Source organism: Engystomops pustulosus, chromosome 5 (assembly GCF_040894005.1).
Source record: "Engystomops pustulosus chromosome 5, aEngPut4.maternal, whole genome shotgun sequence".
Taxonomy (NCBI): Eukaryota; Metazoa; Chordata; class Amphibia; order Anura; family Leptodactylidae; genus Engystomops; species Engystomops pustulosus.
This window is the reverse complement of record NC_092415.1, coordinates 87,578,386-87,602,392: the sequence shown is the minus strand read 5'-3', so window position 1 is coordinate 87,602,392 and position 24,007 is coordinate 87,578,386. Positions and strand designations below refer to the sequence as shown.

The following is a 24,007-nucleotide window of genomic DNA, read 5'->3' as shown; positions in this document are numbered from 1 at the left end:
TGGGCCGATTAGTCAAGAACTGGTCTGGGGATGGTCGGGGACTGGTGGGGCCGGGGGAAAAATAAAAAACTTGTAGTCACCTTTCTGACGCTCCCCGACAGCTCAGCTGATACAGTCCAGCCTGCAGTGACAGGTCCGTGTGGGCTGGCATCATACAGACTATGACGTTGGCAAGCGGCTGATGTCATAGTCTGTAAGCTGCTGCTGTGCACGGAACTGTCACTGCCGGCCGGACTTAATCAGCGGAGCTGTGAGGGGGCATCGGAAGAAGTGAGTTTAGGCTGGGGGCAGGCTGGCTGTATAGGGGGGCAGGCAGTGTACAGGAGAGGAAGGCTGTATACAGGGGGGGCAGGCTAGCTGTATGCAGGGGGGGCTGGCTGTATAGACGGGGGTGGCTGTATACAGGGGGGGCTGGCTGTCTCTATACAGGGGGGGCTGGCTGTATACAGGGGGGGATGGCTGTATACTGAAGGCGGCATGCTGGAAACTTAAGGGGCTGGCTGGCTGTATACTGAGGGGGGCTTTCTGACTATATAATGGGGGGGCTGGCTATATACAGGGGATGGACTGACTATATAATGGGGGGGCTGGCTATATACAGGGGACTGGCTGCCGGTGTTATATGGCAAAGTAGTAATAGTAATAGTAGTTATACTCTTGTACATAGCGGGCAGTATTATAGTAGTTCTATTCTTGTACATAGGAGGCAGTGTTATAGTAGTTATATTCTTGTACATAGGGGGCAGTGTTATAGTAGTTATATTCTTGTACATAGGGAGCAGTATTATAGTAGTTATATTCTTGTACATAGGGAGCAGTATTATAGTAGTTCTATTCTTGTACATAGGGGGCAGTTTTATAGTAGTTATATTCTTGTACATAGGGGGCAGTATTATAGTAGTTCTATTCTTTTACATAGGAGGCAGTATTATAGTGGTTATATTCTTGTACATAGGGGGCAGTATTATAGTAGTTCTATTCTTGTACATAGGAGGCAGTATTATAGTGGTTATATTCATGTACATAGTGGGCAGTATTATAGTAGTTATATTCTTGTACATAGGGGGCAGTATTATAGTAGTTATATTCCTGTACATAGGGGGCAGTATTATAGTAGTTATATTCTTGTACATAGGGGGCAGTATTATAGTAGTTATATTCTTGTACATAGGGGGCAGTATTATAGTAGTTATATTCTTGTACATAGGGGGCAGTATTATAGTAGTTATATTCCTGTACATAGGGGGCAGGATTATAGTAGTTATATTCTTGTACATAGAGGGCAGTATTATAGTAGTTATATTCCTGTACATAGGGGGCAGGATTATAGTAGTTATATTCTTGTACATAGAGGGCAGTATTATAGTAGTTATATTCCTGTACATAGGGGGCAGGATTATAGTAGTTATATTCTTGTACATAGAGGGCAGTATTATAGTAGTTATATTCCTGTACATAGGGGGCAGGATTATAGTAGTTATATTCCTGTACATAGGGGGCAGTATTATAGTAGTTATACTCTTGTACATAGCGGGCAGTATTATAGTAGTTATATTCCTGTACCTAGGGGGCAGTATTATAGTAGTTATATCCTTGTATCCTTGTACATAGGGGGCAGTATTATAGTAGTTATATTCTTGTACATAGGGGGCAGTATTATAGTAGTTATATTCTTGTACATAGAGGCAGTATTATAGTAGTTATATTCCTGTACATAGAGGGCAGTATTATAGTAGTTATATTCCTGTACATAGGGGGCAGTATTATAGTAGTTATATTCTTGTACATAGAGGCAGTATTATAGTAGTTATATTCCTGTACATAGAGGGCAGTATTATAGTAGTTATATTCCTGTACATAGGGGGCAGTATTATAGTAGTTATATTCTTGTACATAAAATTCAGCATTATAATATATTTTACTTAGGGGCAGTAATATAGTAGAACTACTAGTACTATAATACTGCCCCTAAGTAAAATATATTATAATGCTGCATTTTATGTACAAGAATATAATAGCATAATACTTGTTTCTTGTTTATTGGAGAAGGTATTGTAGTAGGGTGTATTGTGTGTACACACAAGGCAGTATTAAGTTGTGTTCTGTTAAAAAAGAAGCTTTATTCCTGTATAAGTGCAGCATGTATATGAGTCTCATGGCCAGGCCTACTTGTTTCGACAGAATGGGGCCCCTTTTCCAGTTTTTTCCAGGGCCACTTTTAATTCCCATCCCCAGTTCCTGGTAGTCTGACAGCTGCTGGGCTATGAAATTCCAAGGGAAAAAAGAGCCTGAGGTAAAAAGAAGTGAGTCTGGCTGGAGGCACAATGGCCAGGCATTCCCTTACCTAGCACACAGAAGATTTGTTGTCTTTTACACTATGTCATAGGAAGCCATTTTGTCAGCACATAAGAATGCGGCTTGCTGTGATGTGAGTGCACATTGTGTTACATACAACCATGTCCTGATATAGAAATCTCCTCACATCATCACAGGGTATAGCGCACACATAGCGGGGGCGCTCTGCCGGGAAGTCCCGCCCCGCCACCAATCAGGAGTGAGTATGCTAATAACACTTACACTCTGCATTGAGCAACCCAAACAGATCGCTCAGATAGCGGCAGCGCTGGTGGCGGAGTGCAGAGCGGCGCCACAGGATCTGCCAGACATTGCTGCACAATACCAATGTGGACTTGTTAGTTCCGGACACCAGGACAGCCGCAGACATGAAGTACAAGGTGAGGGGATGCGGCGTCACGGCCTTTACAGTCTGTGCTGGAAAATTAGTAGGTCGATTCTGTGCGGCGCAAACTACAAGGGTGTTTATAAGGGGAATTGTATAGCGACAGCGGGACCTCCACTATACGAGGCAGGGTGAGGGGCTGGCTGTATAATGAGGTTTAACCCGTCCTGTGCTACATTCCGACAGCTCGCTGGAATGCGCCCGACTGCCGCTGCCAATGAGGGGACTTGTGTGACAGACTAGTGTGTATGAGTGCGACTGACTAGTGTGTGTATGAGTGCGACTGACTAGTGTGTGTATGAGTGCGACTGACTAGTGTGTGTATGAGTGCGACTGACTAGTGTGTGTATGAGTGCGACTGACTAGTGTGTGTATGAGTGCGACTGACTAGTGTGTGTATGAGTGCGACTGACTAGTGTGTGTATGAGTGCGACTGACTAGTGTGTGTGCGTGTGTGCGACTGACTAGTGTGTGTGCGTGTGTGCGACTGACTAGTGTGTGTGCGTGTGTGCGACTGACTAGTGTGTGTGCGTGCGACATACTTGTGTGTGTGCGACTGACTGACTTGGATACCCAGAAATGTTAGGATTTTTATGCCCATCTTCTTCACCGGCATCAAAAAGCTAAGACCATTAGTAATGCAACATGCCAGATATTACTGGGTTATAGTTGGCATATCCCTCCTATGGAAATATTCAAGGCATGGGAGAAGGCAGTATGTCAGGGCAGAAGTGGCACAGATGCCATTGTGTTGCCAAAAGGTTTTCTGTTGATTGTAGATGTTTATGAAGAGGTGGGTTTTCAAAATGGTGTTTAGAAGTTTCATTCATGGGGTACAATCTCTCCCGAGGTAGGGAGTTACAGAATATGAGAAATCTTGGCAGTGTTGTACTAATAAGACAAGATTACAGTCAGAAAGGTCTCATGAGATAATTTTGTATGTGAAGAGATTAGGTTAAAGATGTATGGAGAGTAAACTCTTTACCACAGTATGTGGACAGAGGGAAGGAACCTTGTGTAGAGATGGTGTATTATCTAGAACTAGATCTAGATGCTGTAGTAGTCTGGGGAATAAATGAGGAGGGCAGGTAATATCACTAAAGGTTAAGGGGCATCTCAGTATGATATGTCAAATGATGGACTCCACAAAATGAAGATGGCAGCTGTTGGCTGTTGACAGTTATGATCTTGATCTGTGTAATATATATATATATATCACTGTTGCTTTTTTAATGTGTGAAATACTTCTTTTGTTTTTTATTTAAACTTGGGTGCCTCCTCTGTCATCATGTACATATTTTAGTATGTGTATAACTTTTGTTTAATATTGGTAATATGTCAGATGTTATTTACACTGACCTTACTGTCAGTATGACGCCCATAGGTCAGCATTCACAAGCTGCCGCAAGCTGGAAAGGTACAGGATTCCTGTTTGAGCATGCATGTCCCTACCTCATCTCCATGACATTGTGTCTACTGTAAGGCCCAGAACAAGCTCTTTGTGATGGCTTCTCGACATGTTATCTGCACTGAAATAAAAGACTCCAACAAGACAGAGCAACACAATACACTACTTATTATTCTTAAGGGTGTATTCAGGAGTCCTTCAGGCAGTACCATTGAGTCTACTTCTATTCATCTAGCTTCTGGGCTTACAATATGTCCCCATAGCATAGATTTTGTCTCTGACTTAAAACTAGCACTTTCCCATAGAATCCAATGGAATATCTGGATACGAAATATGCTCCTGGCTAGTTATTTCCTATGCCATTCATAAGAAGACAGATCACATTACTATATGGATTTATCCTAGGGGGCATTTGACATTCATTCATAGTATGGTACACTTAAGCAAACTTATTCTTACCTTCATGAAGTTGTATGCTTTCATTCACCACCTCACTAAGTGTAGCATGTTATTTTGGGACATATAACCTCTGAAGGTATGGGCATGTCAGTACAGTTCTATCTGCCATGAGGTTGGGAGTGGGCAAAGGCATGCAATCTCTTTAACAATAGATAAGACTCTCTTCACCCTTCTCGCAGAATGCAAGTGTTGTCTTTGGCTCCATGCCTAGGCACAGAGTGTCCTTAGACAGGTGATGTTGATGTTTCTTCAGTAAGCAATCAATACAATACATTATGTATAAAATGAGATTAAATAAACTGTACAGCACTTGTTAAATGATGCTGCACACAATCCATTAGTCTCAATTGCTGTCAGTTATGATTATGTGAGAGAAATCACATCATCTCTTGAAAGAATAGTCTAGATATGGTCTAAATATTTACATCACTAATGTGAAGTCTGCAAAGGTAATGAAAATAAAAGAAAACATAATACTCACAGCTCAGTGGATGAGTGCATGGCTCAAGCTTTATTCATTTCATGTGGAAAGAGGAGAGGAGGAGGTCGCATAATGTACAGAGTTGGTATAAAACGTATAGACAGAAAAACTATCTGACCCTTCGGACCTCCAGCAATCAGTTGATTACAGCAGCCACCAACTCCAGAATAACAAACTAGAAAATAAAGCTATATGCTCTGTGTAGTGAAGTGACTGTTTAACATCAGGTCGGCCCCTATTCACCTGAATGAGATATAATTTGAAGTTTCCAGGGCCAACCTCTACATAGAAAATGGAGCTGTACCTATTCCAGAGGCTGCCAGAATCATCATTGATCATGGGGATCCTAAGCATGGAATCTGATATTTCTTTAGAGCAGTAAATAATGTGGCACCAGGAGACCTCCCCATGTCCTACATTACCATAGCCCGTGTTTCCAACCTTATAATTATTAGACGCTCTTTTTGATACGATTGTGCATTTTCTTAGAAGTTGGGGCTAAACTTTAAACACTTGTTGCTCTTAATTGCTAATAACCTACAAACATTATTACAATGTAGTGTGCAGCAACATGGGAACATTTACTGGAGAGATTCACAGGAATAGCCATGGAGGGACAGTGATCACCTAGGCAACACAAGACTCCATGTATTTTGCTGTGTAGAGTAGAAGAGAACAGCATGTGCTTTTTAGGCGCGAGTTGCTTACCCCTCACATTCCTGATTCCTGTGGTTGTTCGATGGCAACTTTGTAAATAGAGCTGTGAATAAAACTAAAGAAAATCCTTTGCACAAACTAACTTCTAATGAAAAGCATGACGTAGCTTTCCATATCTGTCACGCCTAATGCCTAAATAGATGTTTAATTCACACTGATTCCGAAGGTGATCTTAGGTGAAATTAAAAAAACTCTTACTATGGCTGCATTGATATATTCATAGAACAGACCATAGAACATATACTGGAACTAGTGGATTTATACTCCCAACACACTTACTAGAAAATATTCTGTATAGTCATCGAGAGTTAATAAACTCTTTTGTTGGAACACTTGACTGAGAAAAACCCTAAACCAGGTTCTAAAAAATTGTACAGTCAAGATGGTATATTGTGATACCCTGGCAAGCCTGTCTAGTATTAGCTGACTAAAGCTCAAAAATCCCAACTTTAAAGGACACTCTTTCTGCAGAATTTTTTCATGTTTATTGCCAATTTAGGGGGGAATTTATCATGACTGGGTACATTGTGCGTTATGATACTCCCCCTACCGGTGCACAATGCACCAAATATATTAGTAGGTCCGGCCTGGTATATAAATGCTCTATAACCTGTGCTGTGTGCAAGGCCAAGGAGTAGAATAGCAAATAAAGGAAAAAAAAAGTCCTCCACTACAATGATAAATACCCTTTATTAAATATGGATTGCCTACCTACTCATCAGTGCTTGCCAATCAAAGCAGGGGATAAAGTGTGGCGACTGAATGTACTTGGGACATGTACTCGGTACAAATAGGATTATTAGACTCCCAAAGAGATACAAGAGGGACATATTCTACAATCTAATGCAGTGACTCTTTATGTGATGGCCCAATACTTGCCGTTTTCTCACAGCTAGAGTGAGTTTCTTTTGAGAGAAAAAAGGAATTGGTCACGCTCATGTATTCTCTAATACAATTCAAGGTCTTTGAGAAAAATGTCTCCCATTCACTGCGAGTCTAGATGCGTTTCTATGAATTTCAAATGTATAATGGGTATTTCAGGATGAAAGACATGCTGTGAATTGAGAAGGTCTGAGAGCCTTTGTGATGGGGCTATCACTATCCATATATATATATATATATATATATACCTCATATGAAGATGGTGGTAGTAGATGTGAAGAGATCCTTTCCCTTCTCTTGACGTGTATGTTTTAGTAAACACTTCCTTATGAAGAAACATCTTATCTTAGACTTCTGTATTGTGCCATTGTCCTATTAGTGTGGATAGGCTCCTTGTCCTTCAGCAAACTTAATTCACTGAAACAGACATGTCATGAAAGTGACTTGCGTACATTGATCTAGAAGTAATTAAGGGTGTTTGGGCAAAAGATACACCAGGGAAAGTTATTTCTCACAATGTGTTTGATTGTTTGTTTGATGTTGGCTGTAATGAGGGAGGTGTGGGTTCTGACAGCCAAGTACCACTTCTTTGTCTTCATCTTATTAATAACCACTTGCTTTATTAATCATCTGAATATCACTGCTCAATTTCTAGTAGCCTTTGGCATAGTCAACTATTCCTTTAAGTGCATAATAACACCCCTTGCCAGTGCCTGAAGTAATAAACCTACAATTTCAAACCCGCCTATGAGTCGATGTTTGTGTTTTTACTTGGTGTGGCATCTTTCAGTCACAGTGAGATCATTTCACTGTGTCATAATGCTCTGTTTCTTATTTTTTTAAGGCTTGTGATGGATTTGAGTGAAGATAAACACGCCTGTATATATATTTTTTTATTAACCTGTCAAATTCTGCCCTGGATGTTGTTGTAGCCCTTATGACAGATCCTTCTATAGAAGTTTACATTTCTTCATACTCATACACACAATGTTGTGTCGTAGAGAACATTATTTTTACTTTAAAAGGCGTCAAAGATGGGATTATTTTTGCCCTGAGCTCTCATTGCATTATTATTCATTTGAATGGACGGTGTTTGGCACTGCAGGGAAATTGGTGCCATTATTACTGTTAAACTTGTTCCCACACTGTGATTCTGTTGTCCTGTCACAGCACTCTAGGGAGACCATTGGTGAGGGCAGTGATTGGTGCCTCGGTAACCTGCCCTCAATTTGAAGGGGCAACTGAACCAATGGAGCTGTGCGGGAGATAGACTTTAACAGTGATGACCTGGCCCTCCTGAGACGTGACCATTTGCAGCTTCACCATACTCACAGGCTTGTTTTTATGATAGTTATGGTTGTTCAAGGTGATTTAGATTATAGTTCCTTCCTTTTTCAGAAGTTAATTATTAAATAACATTTATTGTTATGCATCTAAAACGTCTTTAGTGAACTGTACAAACATCTTTTACAATCTCTGAATACCATTGGTAAAATAGTCAGAAGTTTTAGTCCTACTTAAAAAAAATATTAACAGATGTTTACTCTAATGAATCCCATGGTGATCATGTACATAATATAAATATCCAGGGTTTTCAGTTAGCTATTGTTTTTTATTTGGTTGCATGTAGAAAATTTTTCTTATATTTTTATGCTGCTCAGCTTTTGATTTATATATATATACTTCACAAGTGAAGACTTTTTTTTTTCTATTTTGGCTTTTCCTCCTGTCAATCTCAAGCTTTAGAAAAACCGGCACATAAATACACTTCAAGTGCTTTATTTTGGGGAATACCATCTACAAAAGTGTTCTTAGCCATTGCTTATAGACCACCTATCCCGCCTCCTATCTAGCATGTGTGATGAGATTTATTGACACTGTTATATAATAGAAGCAAGTAACATTGCTTCTATTGATGTTGTTAGCTTGTTCGTCATGGTTGGCCTCTATCATCCTCCTCCTGGGCCCCATATGAAGAAGCGCTACACTGATGCCTTTGTAAAGCATGCAAATAATATGTGAAACTTCTCTGTTGGAACTAGGTTTAGTTTACCAAAGGAGTGAAGTTTAAATACTACTTCTTAATAATAGTAACAGAAGTCACTTCAGATAAATAAAGCTAGATTGCTGCTTTTAGAACCAGTTTGCTATAAATTCTCTTGTGGTTTGAAAGATACCACTGGAAAGTGGTTGTTTCTGTATTTTCCTGCTACGACTGCCAAAAAGTGATTGCTTCTTCCAGACGGAATTGTATTAATAATCAAATGAATGAACTAATACATATGAACATACCCATCATGCACTTGCGTACGTCACTCCTATTGTTTACTGGTTGGCATTAGTTTACTGCTATCATTTGATCAGGTGTAATAGGTAGTGCATATATCCTCTTTAATATTGCACTGAAGAAAGATTTCCCTCTTATTCAGTTTTTTTTTATCTTGCCCTTACTTGGACAAGTTTCTGAAAACAAATTCTTCAGTCTGAAGTATAATGACATTCCTGAGGATCACGTTGTTTCTCTCAGTAAAGGATTTATTAAATGATCCTGCTTCGGTTAAAGTAAGGTAGAAGAGGCTTATATTTGTGCGGTTATGTGCAGTCATTATGTAGAGTTACGTCTTAGCAAGTCGCTCAGAATGATTGTCATGTAGACCATATACTGGATGACACAATGAACAAAAAGATCTGCATCTTTGAAGGTTATAATAGTAGGGTATTGATGCATGCTTAAAATAAACCACATATTGTTGGAAAGAATGAGATTGAAACGCCATATAAAACATGTAAAGGTAAAAAGGTGATTTGCTTGAAGCAGTTTATACACAATAATCATGAAAGGGGTATTCCAGGAATCAGCATAATTCATATACAAGTGGGCACTCAAAATTTAAGCTAATGTGTAATTAGTTGTTATTTTAAATTTTGCTCCCCTTAGCTGAAAATGCAGATGACATAGACTGTAATGAAGAATTAAAATGCTACTGGCCCTTTAATCAGTCCGTTAATTTCCTCCGCGCGGTCCGTTGCAGGACAGAAGATGGCCGCTGGTCACATGTCCACATCACATGTCCTGCACCTGCCTGGGCAGGTCATGTGATTACCACTATGTTTGGCTGTAGTCAGTTGGTTGCAGTGCATCCAGTATGGCCAGCGTTGTGGTGATGGCAGTTACACATCATTACTATGGTAACAGAGCAAGAAAACCTGTTAGATCATCACTGGGAGCAGAGCATAAGTGGTAGGAGGAGTTACTGAGAACTAAAGGATCATGGAACTTGTAGTTTCCAGTGGCGGCCATCTTAGTGATAACTCCACCTACTTTAGAGAGGCCATGAATTTTGTAAATCATAAAATCAAAATATTTAAGCTCCGTTTTGTGACTGACATTTAGTATTATTGAATTTATTTATTTAGATCATCATGGGTTTTTGTGTCAGACATTCATATTCCCGGAATACCCCTTGAATATTCACTCTGAAAGAACACTAGTTCTTTCATTGTAACCTTGATGATCAGATGCTTAGTGATAAGTAGCAATATGAATTTTCACACGGGAATTGGGTAACAACTTAAGATATAGCTGGTTTTAGTCCAAAATAAAAATGTTACTTTTAGATAAACCCATATGGAAACCAAAGCAGCATATAAAATCTTATGGAATTATATGGCTATGGATTTAGGCTTACTTATACTTGTTTACACAGGGATTTGTACATGTTTATTATATATGCATATTTGTTTTGGGATAAGAAGTAGTTTATATATTGGATATTTTTTCTTTTTGTTTTTAGAATCTCATGGCAAGAGCTTTGTATGATAATGTTCCAGAATGTGCAGAAGAGTTGTCTTTCCGGAAAGGAGATATCTTAACAGTGATTGAGCAGAATACTGGAGGCTTGGAAGGATGGTGGCTCTGCTCCTTACATGGACGCCAAGGTATTGCTCCCGGAAATAGACTGAAGCTTCTTATTGGCCCGGTGTCGGATGCATCTAAACATGACCTTCCAAAGCAGGAAGCATCACCTCAATCCTGCTACCAGCATCAAATTTATCAAGTGCCACAAAGTGCTTTACAGGATTCTGTCTACCAGGTTCCTCCATCTCACCATAATGCAGCCATGTTAAAGGCTTTCCGGGGTCCTGATTTACAAGACCTCAAGCAAGCTCCACAGTTTGTAGAAAGTTTGGATGGTTCTCCTGGTGCTAAGGTGAGTCGGGGTTTATTCTTTAGTGATTATATTAACTTTTTGTTTTCTCAAAAGGTTTCAAAGTTGATCTATATATAAAGCTCATTCTAAGGCTATATTTACATGCCATGATGAAGAGGAGGAGTGGTAACCCCTCCCCTCTCCATAGCGATACATGATGCACGGCACCCTAACCGGGGGAAACAAAGGACATGTCTTCTCTTTTCCACGTATACAGAGCGGTGTGGTGCCGCACGTGTGCTGCACCAAATTGCTCCATGCGCCTATTGCCGGCCTATGGGGGACGTTTGTACAGTCGCAAGCTTGCGGCCGTATATATACGCTCCCCTACCGTCATGTGAATATAGGCTAACACATTAAATAGAAAATGGCTTTATTCACCACAGACCACTCGTTTAATATAAGTTGCCTTAATCACCATGGTAATCACCAGGTAATCACCATGAAATGACACCAAAGATCCCGATCATGATTAAAGAGCAAATATTGCAAAGTGTGGATATATAGCATAGAACAATATTTGTAAAACCATGAACATTAACATATGTAAAACTGCTTTATAACAAATAAAGGATCTACTGGTTAGAAGTGCGCCTGTGTCACACCATCCTTAGACTTTACTGCCTTGTCAGTATGTTTTCCCCATTTGTGAGCAGACACAGGCAGGACAGTGGAGGAAAGGCTTGGCTGCCATTGCAGTTTAGCCTTTGAAAGCTAGCTTATATTGGCACAGAGGTCAGACATTTTCCTCTCTAGACTTAATGCTGCTGCTCACAGACCTCAGTAATATTTCTTGTGGGACTTGTACTCCAGCCGACAATTTCTTTTTCTCTCGTTCAAATGCATATTTGGAAAACCAAGACTCACATGTGGAATTTCTGTTTCGTAACACTTGGAGAAGATCCTCTCAGTTTTGATCAAAACCAGGTGCATGATTATTATTCAAAGACTGTATTTCCCAAAGACAGAAGAGCCATATAGCTGGTGCCTTTGTTTACTGGGCCTTTTATTACCCACACACCTTGTTCCCTGCTTTTGACTCTCTGTTAATAGTAGTCATTGCAGCTGGAATTACTTAACCAGACAGTGGGTTTGTTCATGTAAAATCAGCCACATACACTTAGGCTGTGTTCACACGTTCAGTTTTCAAATGCAGTTTTTGATGTCCAAACCAGGAGTGGAGTGAAAATGGAGGAGGAGTGGCACTTCTCAATGAAAGTCCTTACCCATTATGATTCACACCTGCTTTTGGCTTCAAAACTGCATCTGAAATACTAAACGTGTGGAAGCACACTCAAAGGCAAGACCTAGTTTAACATTTTTTTTTCAAGTACAATATGCAATAATTTTCACCATAGCCACTAGTTTCAATAATAGGAATGCCCTTTAATAATTCTGTAGGGGTTTTCTGTACAGCAGTCGCCTCATTGACATTACAGGCAGCATTATAGTGGAAGAGACCGCCATCCTTACACCCACTACTAACAAGATGTCACAGCTTCTCTGTGTATAAATCCCATATCTGCATCACATTCCTTTAGATGACCACAATGGTAACTCCCTTATTTGGGCTTTGGTTATGTAGGAAGTGCATAATATTTCATATAGATGGACAGCACAGTGGTAACAGGGTTAACAACATCTGGATAGACCTTCTCCTCTGGATACAATTACCTCTGCACTCCAAATACTTATTAGTAAGGAATTTGTGATTGTACAAGGGATAGAAAGTGATGACAAGATCTGTTACATCCTGATGAATCTGCTGCCACTATATAAGAAATAAATAGAAAAACCTTTTTTTCTCTGTCCTTTTATCTCTGTGTCTCCAGTAAAAAAAAAGTACCGTAAGTAAAGTTTTGAATGTATTTGTCTAATTGAGAAGCTTGTAGGTAAATGCCAATATATTTCTTTTCATTTGCTGAGTAACTAACACTGAACAATTACATGGTGTTAATTCCAGATAAATCCCTGCATAGTGAGCAGGGGATTAGACTCCGCATTAGAGAGACCTTGAGACGTATTTTGTGAATTTGTTAAGTTCAGAGAAAGTCGATATATAACACTCATCCATCTGTTCCAATGGAATGCAATAAAGGGCTGATGAAAACCACCAAACCACATTGTGACCTTGAACTACTCCCTTGTAGTCTAGCCTGGAGCTGCCTGAAAGCAGTGGTTGTCAGTTCACACCCAGCCATATATTAGGGCGATTAAAGGAAAGCTCAGGAGCTTATTCTATTTCTCTATTTTATTATATTTCTATACTGGCTGATTTTGGTCATCATCCACATCATTTATGTTAGATGATATAACCAATAGCATAAAACACCTAGGACATGAGTGAAGAATAGTCATTTCTATGGAAGTTTAGAGAAGGGCGAGGACCAGCTACATTACAGCAATGTAATGGAGCTTCGTGTAGTCTCATGTGGCCATGTGCAGAATGGTCTCATATGTTTGTGGCTAAATCATGTTATACAATGTAATGTGATTTCCATAGGAAGTGGCTCAGAACAAATTTAGATTACTTTCCGAGATGTTTATAGTGTGATTTGTAGTTTAGTTAATTCTCTTGGATTCTACATGAATCATGGTTCTTATGACAATTGCTTATTGCTTCTGAGAATCCTAGTTGAGACTAATAGTCATAAAATTTTAATATCATAAGACTAAGCAATGATGTAAATAAGGAAGCCTTATCTAGAAAGTAGCATTCTTACGTGCAACTAAATCACTCAAAGGTCAAAGGACAGTGATAAGAGCAGTGACTACACAGTTTTGTGCTTTTTTTTTTTTTGCAAGTCGGAGCCATATGAAAAGTGTTGCCAGCAGGCACAGGATGTATTAGGGCAGTATACAGTGTATTTGTAAGACGGCAGTGAATGATCAGGACTGTGCTCTTTGTCAAGTAAGCAATATCCACATTACATTAGGAACTGATCTTTATAAATTCCATCCAAAATGTGGTGCAGGGTTCTAAAACCAGCAACAAATCGCATCACCGCTTTATTTTTCTATTTTTAATCCCCACCCTAAATGTGTGTTTACCTTTATGAATATATGCTATTTTCGGACCTCGTCTGCCCATATAAAAAGTAAATATTCCTGAATCCTGGGAGCAGTCCACACGATATCGCTGGCTCACTCTGCTGGACCCTGCAGCTCCCAGGAGCAGATTTTATTCATAAGGCTGTTGCTATGTGTGCAAACAAATTGAATCATTACTGCAAGCAGATCTGTTGCTTTTTTTAGCCTCAGTGTCTGAGAGCCTGGTTAGCGAACATGATTCAGATTTTTGGCCACACAAGAGTAAAATCCACCCTCAGAGAAAACATAGCTAGAAGGATACTGAAGTAAATACCATTTGCTGTAGCCAAATGGGCTTCACCTCTGCAATGTAAACATGGTGCTGGGACACCTTGGATGTATTCAGTTCATAGACTCTGTGCAAAATGTTTGGTGCTTCTAAAGGGTTAATGAAATGACTTCTTTTCTACAGTAAAGCCCTGTTCACTCTTGACTATTTGCACAGGGAGAACACCTGCTGTTTGCCCAGTCCCATACACTTCATTTTTTACCTGGGGCAGCACTGCTGTGAACATGCAGTCAGAAGCTTTTGTTATATGGTAGACGCTTCACAGAATATTATTTACCTGTTTGTGTAGTGCAGGTTCTATGGATTCTGTCTATGTAGCTCTGACTTTTATCAGTGTTTGATGTCCTGACAGGCAGCTATTGCTAACAACAGGGCAAAATAAGCAAACGCACATAAAGGGAACTCGTCTCATGGAAACACAGAGTAAGAATCTTTTTACCCAGCATATAGCTGCTTTTTACAGGCATCGCTCACATCATGGTTTGATATTGCGCTGTGCCCTTATAAAGATTCAATGGTATTTAGATGATTTCATTTATTGTAAGCACAGTATCTATGGGTAGTGCTACCCTATAAAGGGCTATGACGAGCTACCAACACTGAATTAGGTGCCGGAGGTTGGATATAGATATTGCAGGACAATGGCAGCATTGATGTCATTTCAAGCTGGGCACCTGTCACAGCCTGTAAGACTTGACAGCAGATATTTCGGGCCAGAGGTCATGCTCTGGTCTTCTGACCGCAGTCCGGTTTTTAGGCTGTCACCTTGCCTTTCTGATGTCTGCAGCAAGTACAGTAATAGAAATGATTTGTTTCACTATAATTTTCTCACACACACAATCCTTTATTGTTCAAACTGCCTCTCTATGAGAAAATCAAACTCTTAATGGAAGGACCAGGAACTGAAATGAGAGCAAACAGGAAGCAGAGTAACCTCAGAGTGCAGAGGAAATGACACGGCACAGAGCATTACTTCAGTCTGGGCCCTTACTGTAAGAGGCTGGTTTGATCTGCGCCTCCGTATTTTACTGCTTGTGACTTTGTGAACTTTGATTCTGATCTTTCATTGTGCAGGCACTGTTCAGGTTTTGTAGGGAAACAGTGGGTGTGCAAACAGTGGGAGGACAACTATTATTCTCCCACCGTGGAAAAATGATTGTGAAGAATGAAACATTGAAGGAGGATGTCGTTTCATGTTTTTAAATGATATATAGAGAGCCAGAAGGCAAAGTGCTTGGAGGAACACATTATCCATAGCCCTTTTAAAGAAGTGCTTTAAATTCTGGAGACATAAATGTAACTTTCCTTACCTGGATGACAGAATTAGGCCGTCAGCACAGGTTGTGTATTACACGCAGATTTCCAAGCAGGAAAATCTGCAGCGGATACGGTATCCACATCGCAGAAAAAGTCTATCAGAGAAGCCAACTGCGTCACTAAGGAGAAAGACAGAAAATAAACGAGCACTATGCATACATTTTTGTTGCCCTTAGAGACTCATTAAAATTCTGATGTATGTGTAGAAGGCACACTTTTTAAAAATCCTGATAACAGAGAGGAAAAACTTTATCTCATGTGGCTATGTGCCACATTCTGAGAAGGGATGTAGCGTTTTTGGGTACATTAGGCACAATATAACTCTACAAACAAGTCCGGAAGATATGGAGGGAATTTACTGGTGTGTTCCACCAAATAACTGTAATATTGAGCAGTAACTTCTGGTTTATTATCATGGAAGACAGGAAGTGCATTGCACAGAGAAGAATGGAAATATCACTGGAATGTCCCTGCTACTCTTTAATGGATGAGCAGTTTACAATAAAAGTATGCTCCATTCCAGACACAGTATTGTCATCCCACACGGATGTTCAGAAGACACACGAAGAAGCCTTGTCTGCTTCTGGATCCCTGGAATGTATTTTTCACAAAAATATTTGCTGTGACTATGATTATTACTACAGCTTTGGACATTAGACTATTAATACGACAAGAATGTTGACCAATGAGCCTGGTAAAAGGGAAATTTATAGTCTATAAAAAGTTAAAATCATAATACATACATAAACCTATTGGGGGTTATTTATCGTACACCATGGAATTGAATGCAGCCGGCGAATTTTCACATGTGAAAATTCGCCTGCTGCAGCGAGTGCGGGGGGACAGGAATGCCCCCCTTCACGACCTTCCATGCCCCCCTGACATGAAGGTGGTGGATTGGGGAAAACAAGTGCTAGCAATAAGTTGATGTGGAAATATCCCCCATTGGGTTCATGGGACCTGGTGGTAATGGGTCTAGCATTTAATCTATTTTCAAATAATGTGTATTGATACAGTATTAACCAGTTCCCTGACATCAGCTTTGACCTTTTAAGCATTCATTTAAGATAATGATAATTGCATAGACATGTCTGGTGCCTTAGTCATAATGGCGTCTAATTATAACTATATTCAGTTAAACCTATAATGATTCCCACTCATAATTTTGGGCTATTTGTACGTAAGTTCAGCCTTACAGTGACCATGCATGGATTTAGGTGTAATTATTGACATCAACATTTTTTATATACCGTATATACAGGCGGTCCCCTACTTAAGAACACTCGACTTACATACGACCCCTAGTTACAAACGGACCCCTGGATATTAGTAATTTATTGTACTTTAGTCCTAGGTTACAATGATCAGCTGTCACATTTATCAAATGTGTCTGTAATTAAGCTTTTATTGTTAATATTGATTCTTATGACAACCCAACATTTTTAAAATTCAATTGTCACAGAGACCAAAAAAGTTCTGGCTGGGATTACAATGATAAAATATACAGTTCCGACTTACATACAAACTCAACTTAAGAACAAACCTACAGACCCTATCATGTATGTAACCCGGGAACTGCCTGTATTTTAAATAATTTTTAATTATGGTCTCTGTGCAATTGTACGATATAGAGAATATAAAATATTTGGTACACTTATTAAAGTTGTGTTTTGTTTGTACTCTCAAATTACAGGCTTTGACACCAATAAGGATGGGGCAAGGATACGGATATGAACCTTCACCAAAGGGGCAGGCCAATGTTTATGATACCCCTCCTGCGCGACCACAAGGGGTATGTACAGTAATAAAGGAAAAGGCAAACATACAAAATTTACATAACGCAGAGCTACGTATATACAGTATTGATTCATATATAATGAAATGCTTAGTTTTAACACTATTCAATCTTATTTTAGGTATATGATGTTCCACCATCTGCTAAAAATAACATGTACTTAAGTCCAGTCAGAGAACAAGGAATTTATGATGTTCCTCCTTCCCAAGGGGTAAGTGCTACAGACCTTTAGGGGTTTTCATATTAATGCACCTTCTTTAGGATAGTCCATTAACAGCTTTGACACAGCTCAGTGAAGACGTTGTAATATCCACAGATTGTCAGAACCAGTTTCGGCTCTATTCAGTGAGGGACAGTTATCTGTGACACATTTGAGGGCTTCAGACAATTTTTTGGACCATTTTTTTTTGTCTTGTAGAGGGAAGTGGCCTAAACTGGGCAGCTGAAAATTCAGTCCCTGCTATAAAGTACGACTCCACAGTTCTAAACTACTCCAGATAAATCATCCGGCATGATTTATCTGGCACAGAATATGACTGTGAAGTCTGACTCTGCACTGTCTATTCACCAACACTTTTTATACATCTACCTCATTGTATAGTGGCCGGGTACTTCCACTCAGTTCCACGCAAGTAAATTCTGTGCAGGTTTTGGGCACTACATAATGTACAGACTGTACCTGTCCAACCCTTTTAATCAAAAGATCTTTTGGGTTGGTGGAAGTCAGACCCTGCATTAAGTTAAATAGACGCAGTTTGTTTTATCTGCATCCAGCTGGACTCGTGTTCATCTAAATAATTAAGCATTCATAGTACCGTAGTGATCTTTAACTATACAGTATGAATATGATATGTAACCATCTCGTGCACGACTGTGATGATTATGAATGTTATATTTATGACATACTTCTTTTCTCAGGTTTACAACATATTGCCCTCTGCTAAGGATAACACATATGACTTTCCTTCACCAATGAAACCAAGACCTGAAGCAACTTACGACACTCTGCCTCCAAGCTCTAAGACTTGTCAAGAGCATTTAAAAAAACTGAATGGTTTTAGCCAGTGTCACTCTGAAGTTACCTCAAGGGCAGGGAGTGTGTATGATTTTCCTCGTAACCAGCTCAGTCAAACGGCATTAGATGATTATGACTTTCCTCGTGGAGCACACTTCTCCGATGACACTGGATCAGATGACCAGGAAGCAATCTATGATTTCCCTCCACAAGTACAGCAGGACTGCAAAAGAATGCAAGATGTTACAGATGGTGTAAATAGGTTGTCCTTCTCTAGCACTGGAAGCACTAGAAGCAACATGTCAACATCCTCAACAACCTCCAAGGAATCGTCTTTGGTACCTTCACCTTCTCAAGACAAGAAACTCTCAATGAATCTAGATTCTGCCATAGAATTGCTTTTGAGACTGCAACAACTGTTGGAAACATCTGCGTCTAAGTTATTGACTTTTGTAAATGCAGAGTGGCGTTCATATGGTCACATGGAAAAACATATAAATGAGATACATTCTGCTGTAGACAAAGTACAGCAGTCTTCGTATGACTTTCTCCAATTCTCAAAAGGAGCTACAATAAATGCCTCTTTTGTTTCAGAGCCTGGTCTTTATAATAAAATGAAAAGAGAACTGCAGAGACTGGAAGATTCTCACCAGATCTTGTCTCAGACCAGCCAAGACCTCAACAACTGCAACTGGTCTATCAATGTCCTCTCCTACAATAAAGCAGCCAATAAATGTGACAGTCTAGAAAGATTTGTCATGGTGGCTAGGACTATTGTAGATGATGCTAAGCAGTTAACCACCACTATCAGTAATAATTCAGAACTTTTATTTAAACCGACAAATCTTCAAAACCCCAAACCAGCAGACACCATCAACAGTAACTCTGACATTACATATAGCAGCACTAAGATGGTACAGGCAGATGTTGTTCAACCATTGCAACAGATAGGAAAAGAGCAAAGTCCACATTTAAAGATTCGGGAAGGATCAATAAGAAGCTGGATGGATGACTATGATTACGTCCACCTCCAGGTAACCAAACTGTATTTGGCTCTCTCTTCAGCATGCTGAGGGTATCCCTCACAACTTTATCCAGCATGCTTTTATATGGTAGTTAAAAAATGACTGAATTAAAAAAAAACACCTTGCAAATGTAAAAAAAAAGGTGTTTTTTCTTTTAGAAAGGCCACCAAAAAGCACTTTTTAGCCCATTTTATAATTCTGCACAACTGATAAAACTAAGGCCACATTTACATGGCCTTATGGGGGAAGTATATACAGCGGACGTATATACGCCATATTTACGTCCCCCATAGACGGCAATGGGCGCACGGAGCCCGGTAGAGAGATAGGACATGTCCTATCTTTCCCTGAAATACGGCGTTGTGCGCCATACATAACTATAGAGAGGGGCAGCTGAACTCTCCCGGGCGCCGACGTGTGCCCACATTGCTACGGTACGGCGGGCACACGTTCATGTGAATGTAGTCTAAGGCAAATATGCTGATTTGTTCATAAAAAGTGATGGCCGTTTATTTCCCAACATTTTCATTTCACTAGTATTCAACCAAATATGCATTTTGTGCCATAATGGTGGGGTGGTAATAGTGGGATGGCTCACTGGCTGCTACCTTTTAAATGGGAAACCATGTTATGTCTGCCTGTAATACATATAAGAAGTAAATGAGGTTTACAGATTTTATTTCCCTAGATAACGTGCACATTTTTTAAGAGTTGCAGTCTTTCTATATATAGAAGATTGTAGTGTGGTTTGGTATTTCCATTACGTGCTGACTAATATTTATGGACTTTTTGAAATCTAGGGTAAAGAAGAATTTGAACGTCACCAGAGAGAACTTCTAGAGAAGGAGAATATTATGAAGCAAGGGAAACCACAGCTAGAACAGCATCAGGTAAGCCTTCCTGCTTTTTTTTTTCCCCCTTTTTTTCCGCTAGCTACTATTTTTAGAAAGTAAAGCTCATGTTTTTCATTATCTGTGTTACAGCTGAGTCAGTTCCAGCAGCTGGAGCAGGAGATTACCACACCAATGGAAAATGATATCTCAAAGTGGAAGTCACCTCACAGCATTCCTGTTGAAAACAGCACTCTGTCTCCTCCAGATAAGCAACTACTGTCTTTCTACTCCGACCAGTGTGAGACCCTCTTCATCTCCCTCCTTAACTCAATCGACGCCTTCTTCAATTGCATGAGCACAGCTCAACCACCCAGAATTTTTGTTGCACACAGCAAATTTGTTATCCTGAGTGCTCACAAACTAGTATTTATTGGCGACACTCTCTCCAGACAAATCGCCACAAAGGAAATCTGCCATAGACTGATGAATTCCAGTAACCAGCTGTGCGAATTACTTAAAAATATTGTATTGGCCACTAAGATGGCCGCCCTGAACTATCCAAGTGCCGCATCATTACAGGAAATGGTGGACCGTGTGACTGAACTGGCCAATCAGGCACAGCTTTTTAAGCTGTCTTTGGCACAGATGGCTTCTTTATGAGTTCGGCTGCATAAATAATAGATGTATATATTGTTCATTATTAGGATTTCACAGTGTGTGTAAATATACATAATATATTTTTTTAGAATTTTATTGTTTATAAAGAACAAATGGACAATATTACCTTTTGAGGTTTAGTATGAGAATTATCACTTCTGACATATACATTTTACATGCTGAGAACTCTTGATGCTCACTTACTGCACCTTATGTCATTGGAATACAATGAATTACAATACTTGCCATTTACTACAGTAGTTGTCTCTAAGTATATTGGGGCAGACAGATATGCTGTAGTTTAAGACTGTCTATCCTTGCACCTCCTATCTGTTACTTTTTTCATGTCATTAAAATATGCTACATTTTAGAGCAACCCAGGAACCGTCTATGGTGAGGCCACAACCTTTTGATGTGCAAGTTGTGTAAAATGTCTAATCACCACAAATTTCAGTTGTGTACAGATGGGTAAATCTGCCCTGATGGATTATTTTTGTTTTTCGGTTCCCCTTACATTTTAAAAATGGTAAAACTCTGTGACACCAGGAGCACATTCTATCTATGGTGCACAGGGAGTCACATATTATATGAATAGTGATCACAGAGATACAATGTGTAACTATTCCTGTGTCTCCAAGAGATTTGTGGACTTTTATGGATCACAGTTGGCCAGTATGTAAGATATATGATTTTCCTTCTACCGTACATTGCTCTTCAATGGGAAGTTTTGTACATACATGTTCTTTTAGACTGACGTTCAATATCAAACTACATTTCAAAGTAAATGGTGTCCTAATTTATAAAGGAGGTATTATTTTTATCAGTGTAATGTTATTGAGGTAAATAGTTCAATGTGTTCTACGTACAATATATGAAGCAAACCAATTTTATAAAGAACCTGGGTTTCTTTTATTGATTTCTTTTTCCATTTTGCATATATCTTTTAGTTTACCACTTTTCATGAAATTTGTTAGGTAAAATCTCACAAAGGGGTGTCTTGTTTAGAAACGCATTTCAATTCTCTGCAAAGGGAGCTTTCTGGATATACAGTGGGAAGTTCCTCAGTCATCACTTTTATTAGTTAATCAGAGTGGAAAGTGGCTACAAAGTCCATCTCCCTCTGTTTAATACATTGAAAGCCATTTGATTTGACTAAGCATATAATAAGTGACTAACTTTATAGTGGTGCTGTGATGGAATCAAAAGAATTTGACTTACAGAAAAGACATACAACCGCCCCACTACCTGCCATCGCATACACCATCATATTCCAATGTAAACCATGAAAGGCTGCTTTTTAACATGGGAGTACTCAATTGAAGGGAACCTGTTATCAAGAGCGGTCACAATAAACTTGTTAAAAATTACAGCGCAGGTGTCCCAGTTTAAATCTAGAAAAAAAAATAATTTCCTGCTCAATGTTTATGTGAATTAAGCATAAATCTATAGCTGGGCTATTATCTTCAATGTTTTGGACCAGTTAAAATCTGCCTCCTCCTACCAATGAAATTGTTCCCCAAACTTTTTCTGCCTTTGTCTATGATGGCTCCGCCCAATGCTACTTGGATCCTAAAATGATGAGAAGGGAATGAATGGTCATTGCTAAATTCACCCATGCAGTGAGAGGGACAGCATTCTGGTAAGGAAAGGAAGTGGACAGGGAAAAGACTTCAAGTCTGAGGTATAAAGAGATTTAAAGAGACACTAAGCTATCAATCAAAAGAAGGTGTGGTTTAATGGTAGCCTGGAGCAAACATCACTCTTCTATTCAGAAATTGACTTTGATTTGTTGTAATTAAGGTACAGTGTCTCAGAGGCAGATCATTTTAGGTGGTATGGGGAGGATTTTTAACCTTTTACCAGCAGATATTACTGATGTGAGGGGTAAAATTTTGGTGACAGGTTTTCTTTAAGCACTTCCAGGTTACTCTACAGATAAGTTGATTGTTAGCGGTTGAAGCAGGGAGAACCTTGTGATTATCATATATCCTTCAAATTCATTTAAACAAAAAGATAAAGAAAAAGTGTACATATAATGGCCCAGTAAATGCAGTCCCATGAGATTGCTACATGCCCATAGAGCCTGATCACCTCTATGAGGCAATTAACCCATATACTGTCCATAATTCCTAATGCAGCTGAATATTATCTGCCTGGGAAGGGATGGTTTAATGGTTAACCAATTAGAACTGTTACTTATGTCAATTCTGTTCTGCCTGGAGGTTCCTAATTCCTAATTTTTTTTTGCGCCTAATTTATCTTTGAGTTTTTTAAATTTATGTTAGTTTTGTTTATTCGTACGCCAAATGGGCACAGCCGTGTATGCAAAATTGGACCTTTTTAGTAAAAGGGTGCAAAATAAGCAACACAGGAAACCATAAGTAGAATGGAATCCATCATAGAAAGAAAGGCATCTGTTCCCCCATTTACTACGGAGCTACACAAAAGCAAAAATACTAAGAAAACTCGCAGGATGCCGGTTGAGGAGCCAAATTAGAAGCACCAGCCTATGAACACAAAATGCATGAGCACAAAAAAAAGTTTGAATGCAGCATGACAAAACATATTAAACAGAGGGCCATTCAGCTAATCACACTCTTTAGTCTGCATTCACACATCACAGAATCATGGTGTGGTTAAACCGTAAAAAACAGCTCAAGGATGAAGAATTGCATTAATATATTGCAAATAAAATTTGTAAGTTGAATAATAATAGTTACACACAATGTTAACGCTAGCGTTAACAAAGATGTTGCAAGTTCTTTCATTATCCAAATTGATACAAAATAAAAAGTAAATTTTGCATTTACCAGATTTAAAAATAAGGCCAAATATAGCAATCATTTTTACATAAGTTCTGTGCTAATTTTCAGGTTTCAAAATCACAAATAGAGAGAGGAGTTTGGCCAAGTCTTTAACATAAATGTTGAATCATATTTTTCAAAAATGTATTGAAGAGATGAATTGAGTTGTAACATTAAAAAAAAACACAAAATAGGCGCAAAAACAACAACAAAAAAAAAAGATAAATGACCCTTGTCTCCATCTGTGATCCCTGGCTGCCACTAACATCACAGAGACTATAACG

General features: G+C 39.2%; 1 protein-coding gene across 2 annotated transcripts; it reads left to right on the top strand.

Annotated features, from left to right (window-relative positions):
- The first annotated feature begins 222 nt into the window (after window positions 1-222).
- Window positions 223-24,007, top strand: NEDD9 (neural precursor cell expressed, developmentally down-regulated 9). 2 transcript variants are annotated; one of them, XM_072152595.1, is made up of 7 exons: window positions 223-270; window positions 10,482-10,898; window positions 17,288-17,386; window positions 17,511-17,600; window positions 18,308-19,438; window positions 20,230-20,319; window positions 20,413-24,007. In XM_072152595.1, the coding sequence occupies exons 2-7, from the start codon at window positions 10,488-10,490 to the stop codon at window positions 20,920-20,922; spliced, it is 2,331 nt and encodes a 776-aa protein (XP_072008696.1). In that variant the 5' UTR covers window positions 223-270; window positions 10,482-10,487; the 3' UTR covers window positions 20,923-24,007. The 2 variants fall into 2 exon arrangements, with proteins under 2 accessions (XP_072008696.1, XP_072008695.1); XM_072152594.1 differs by lacking the exon at window positions 223-270 and adding an exon at window positions 2,577-2,735.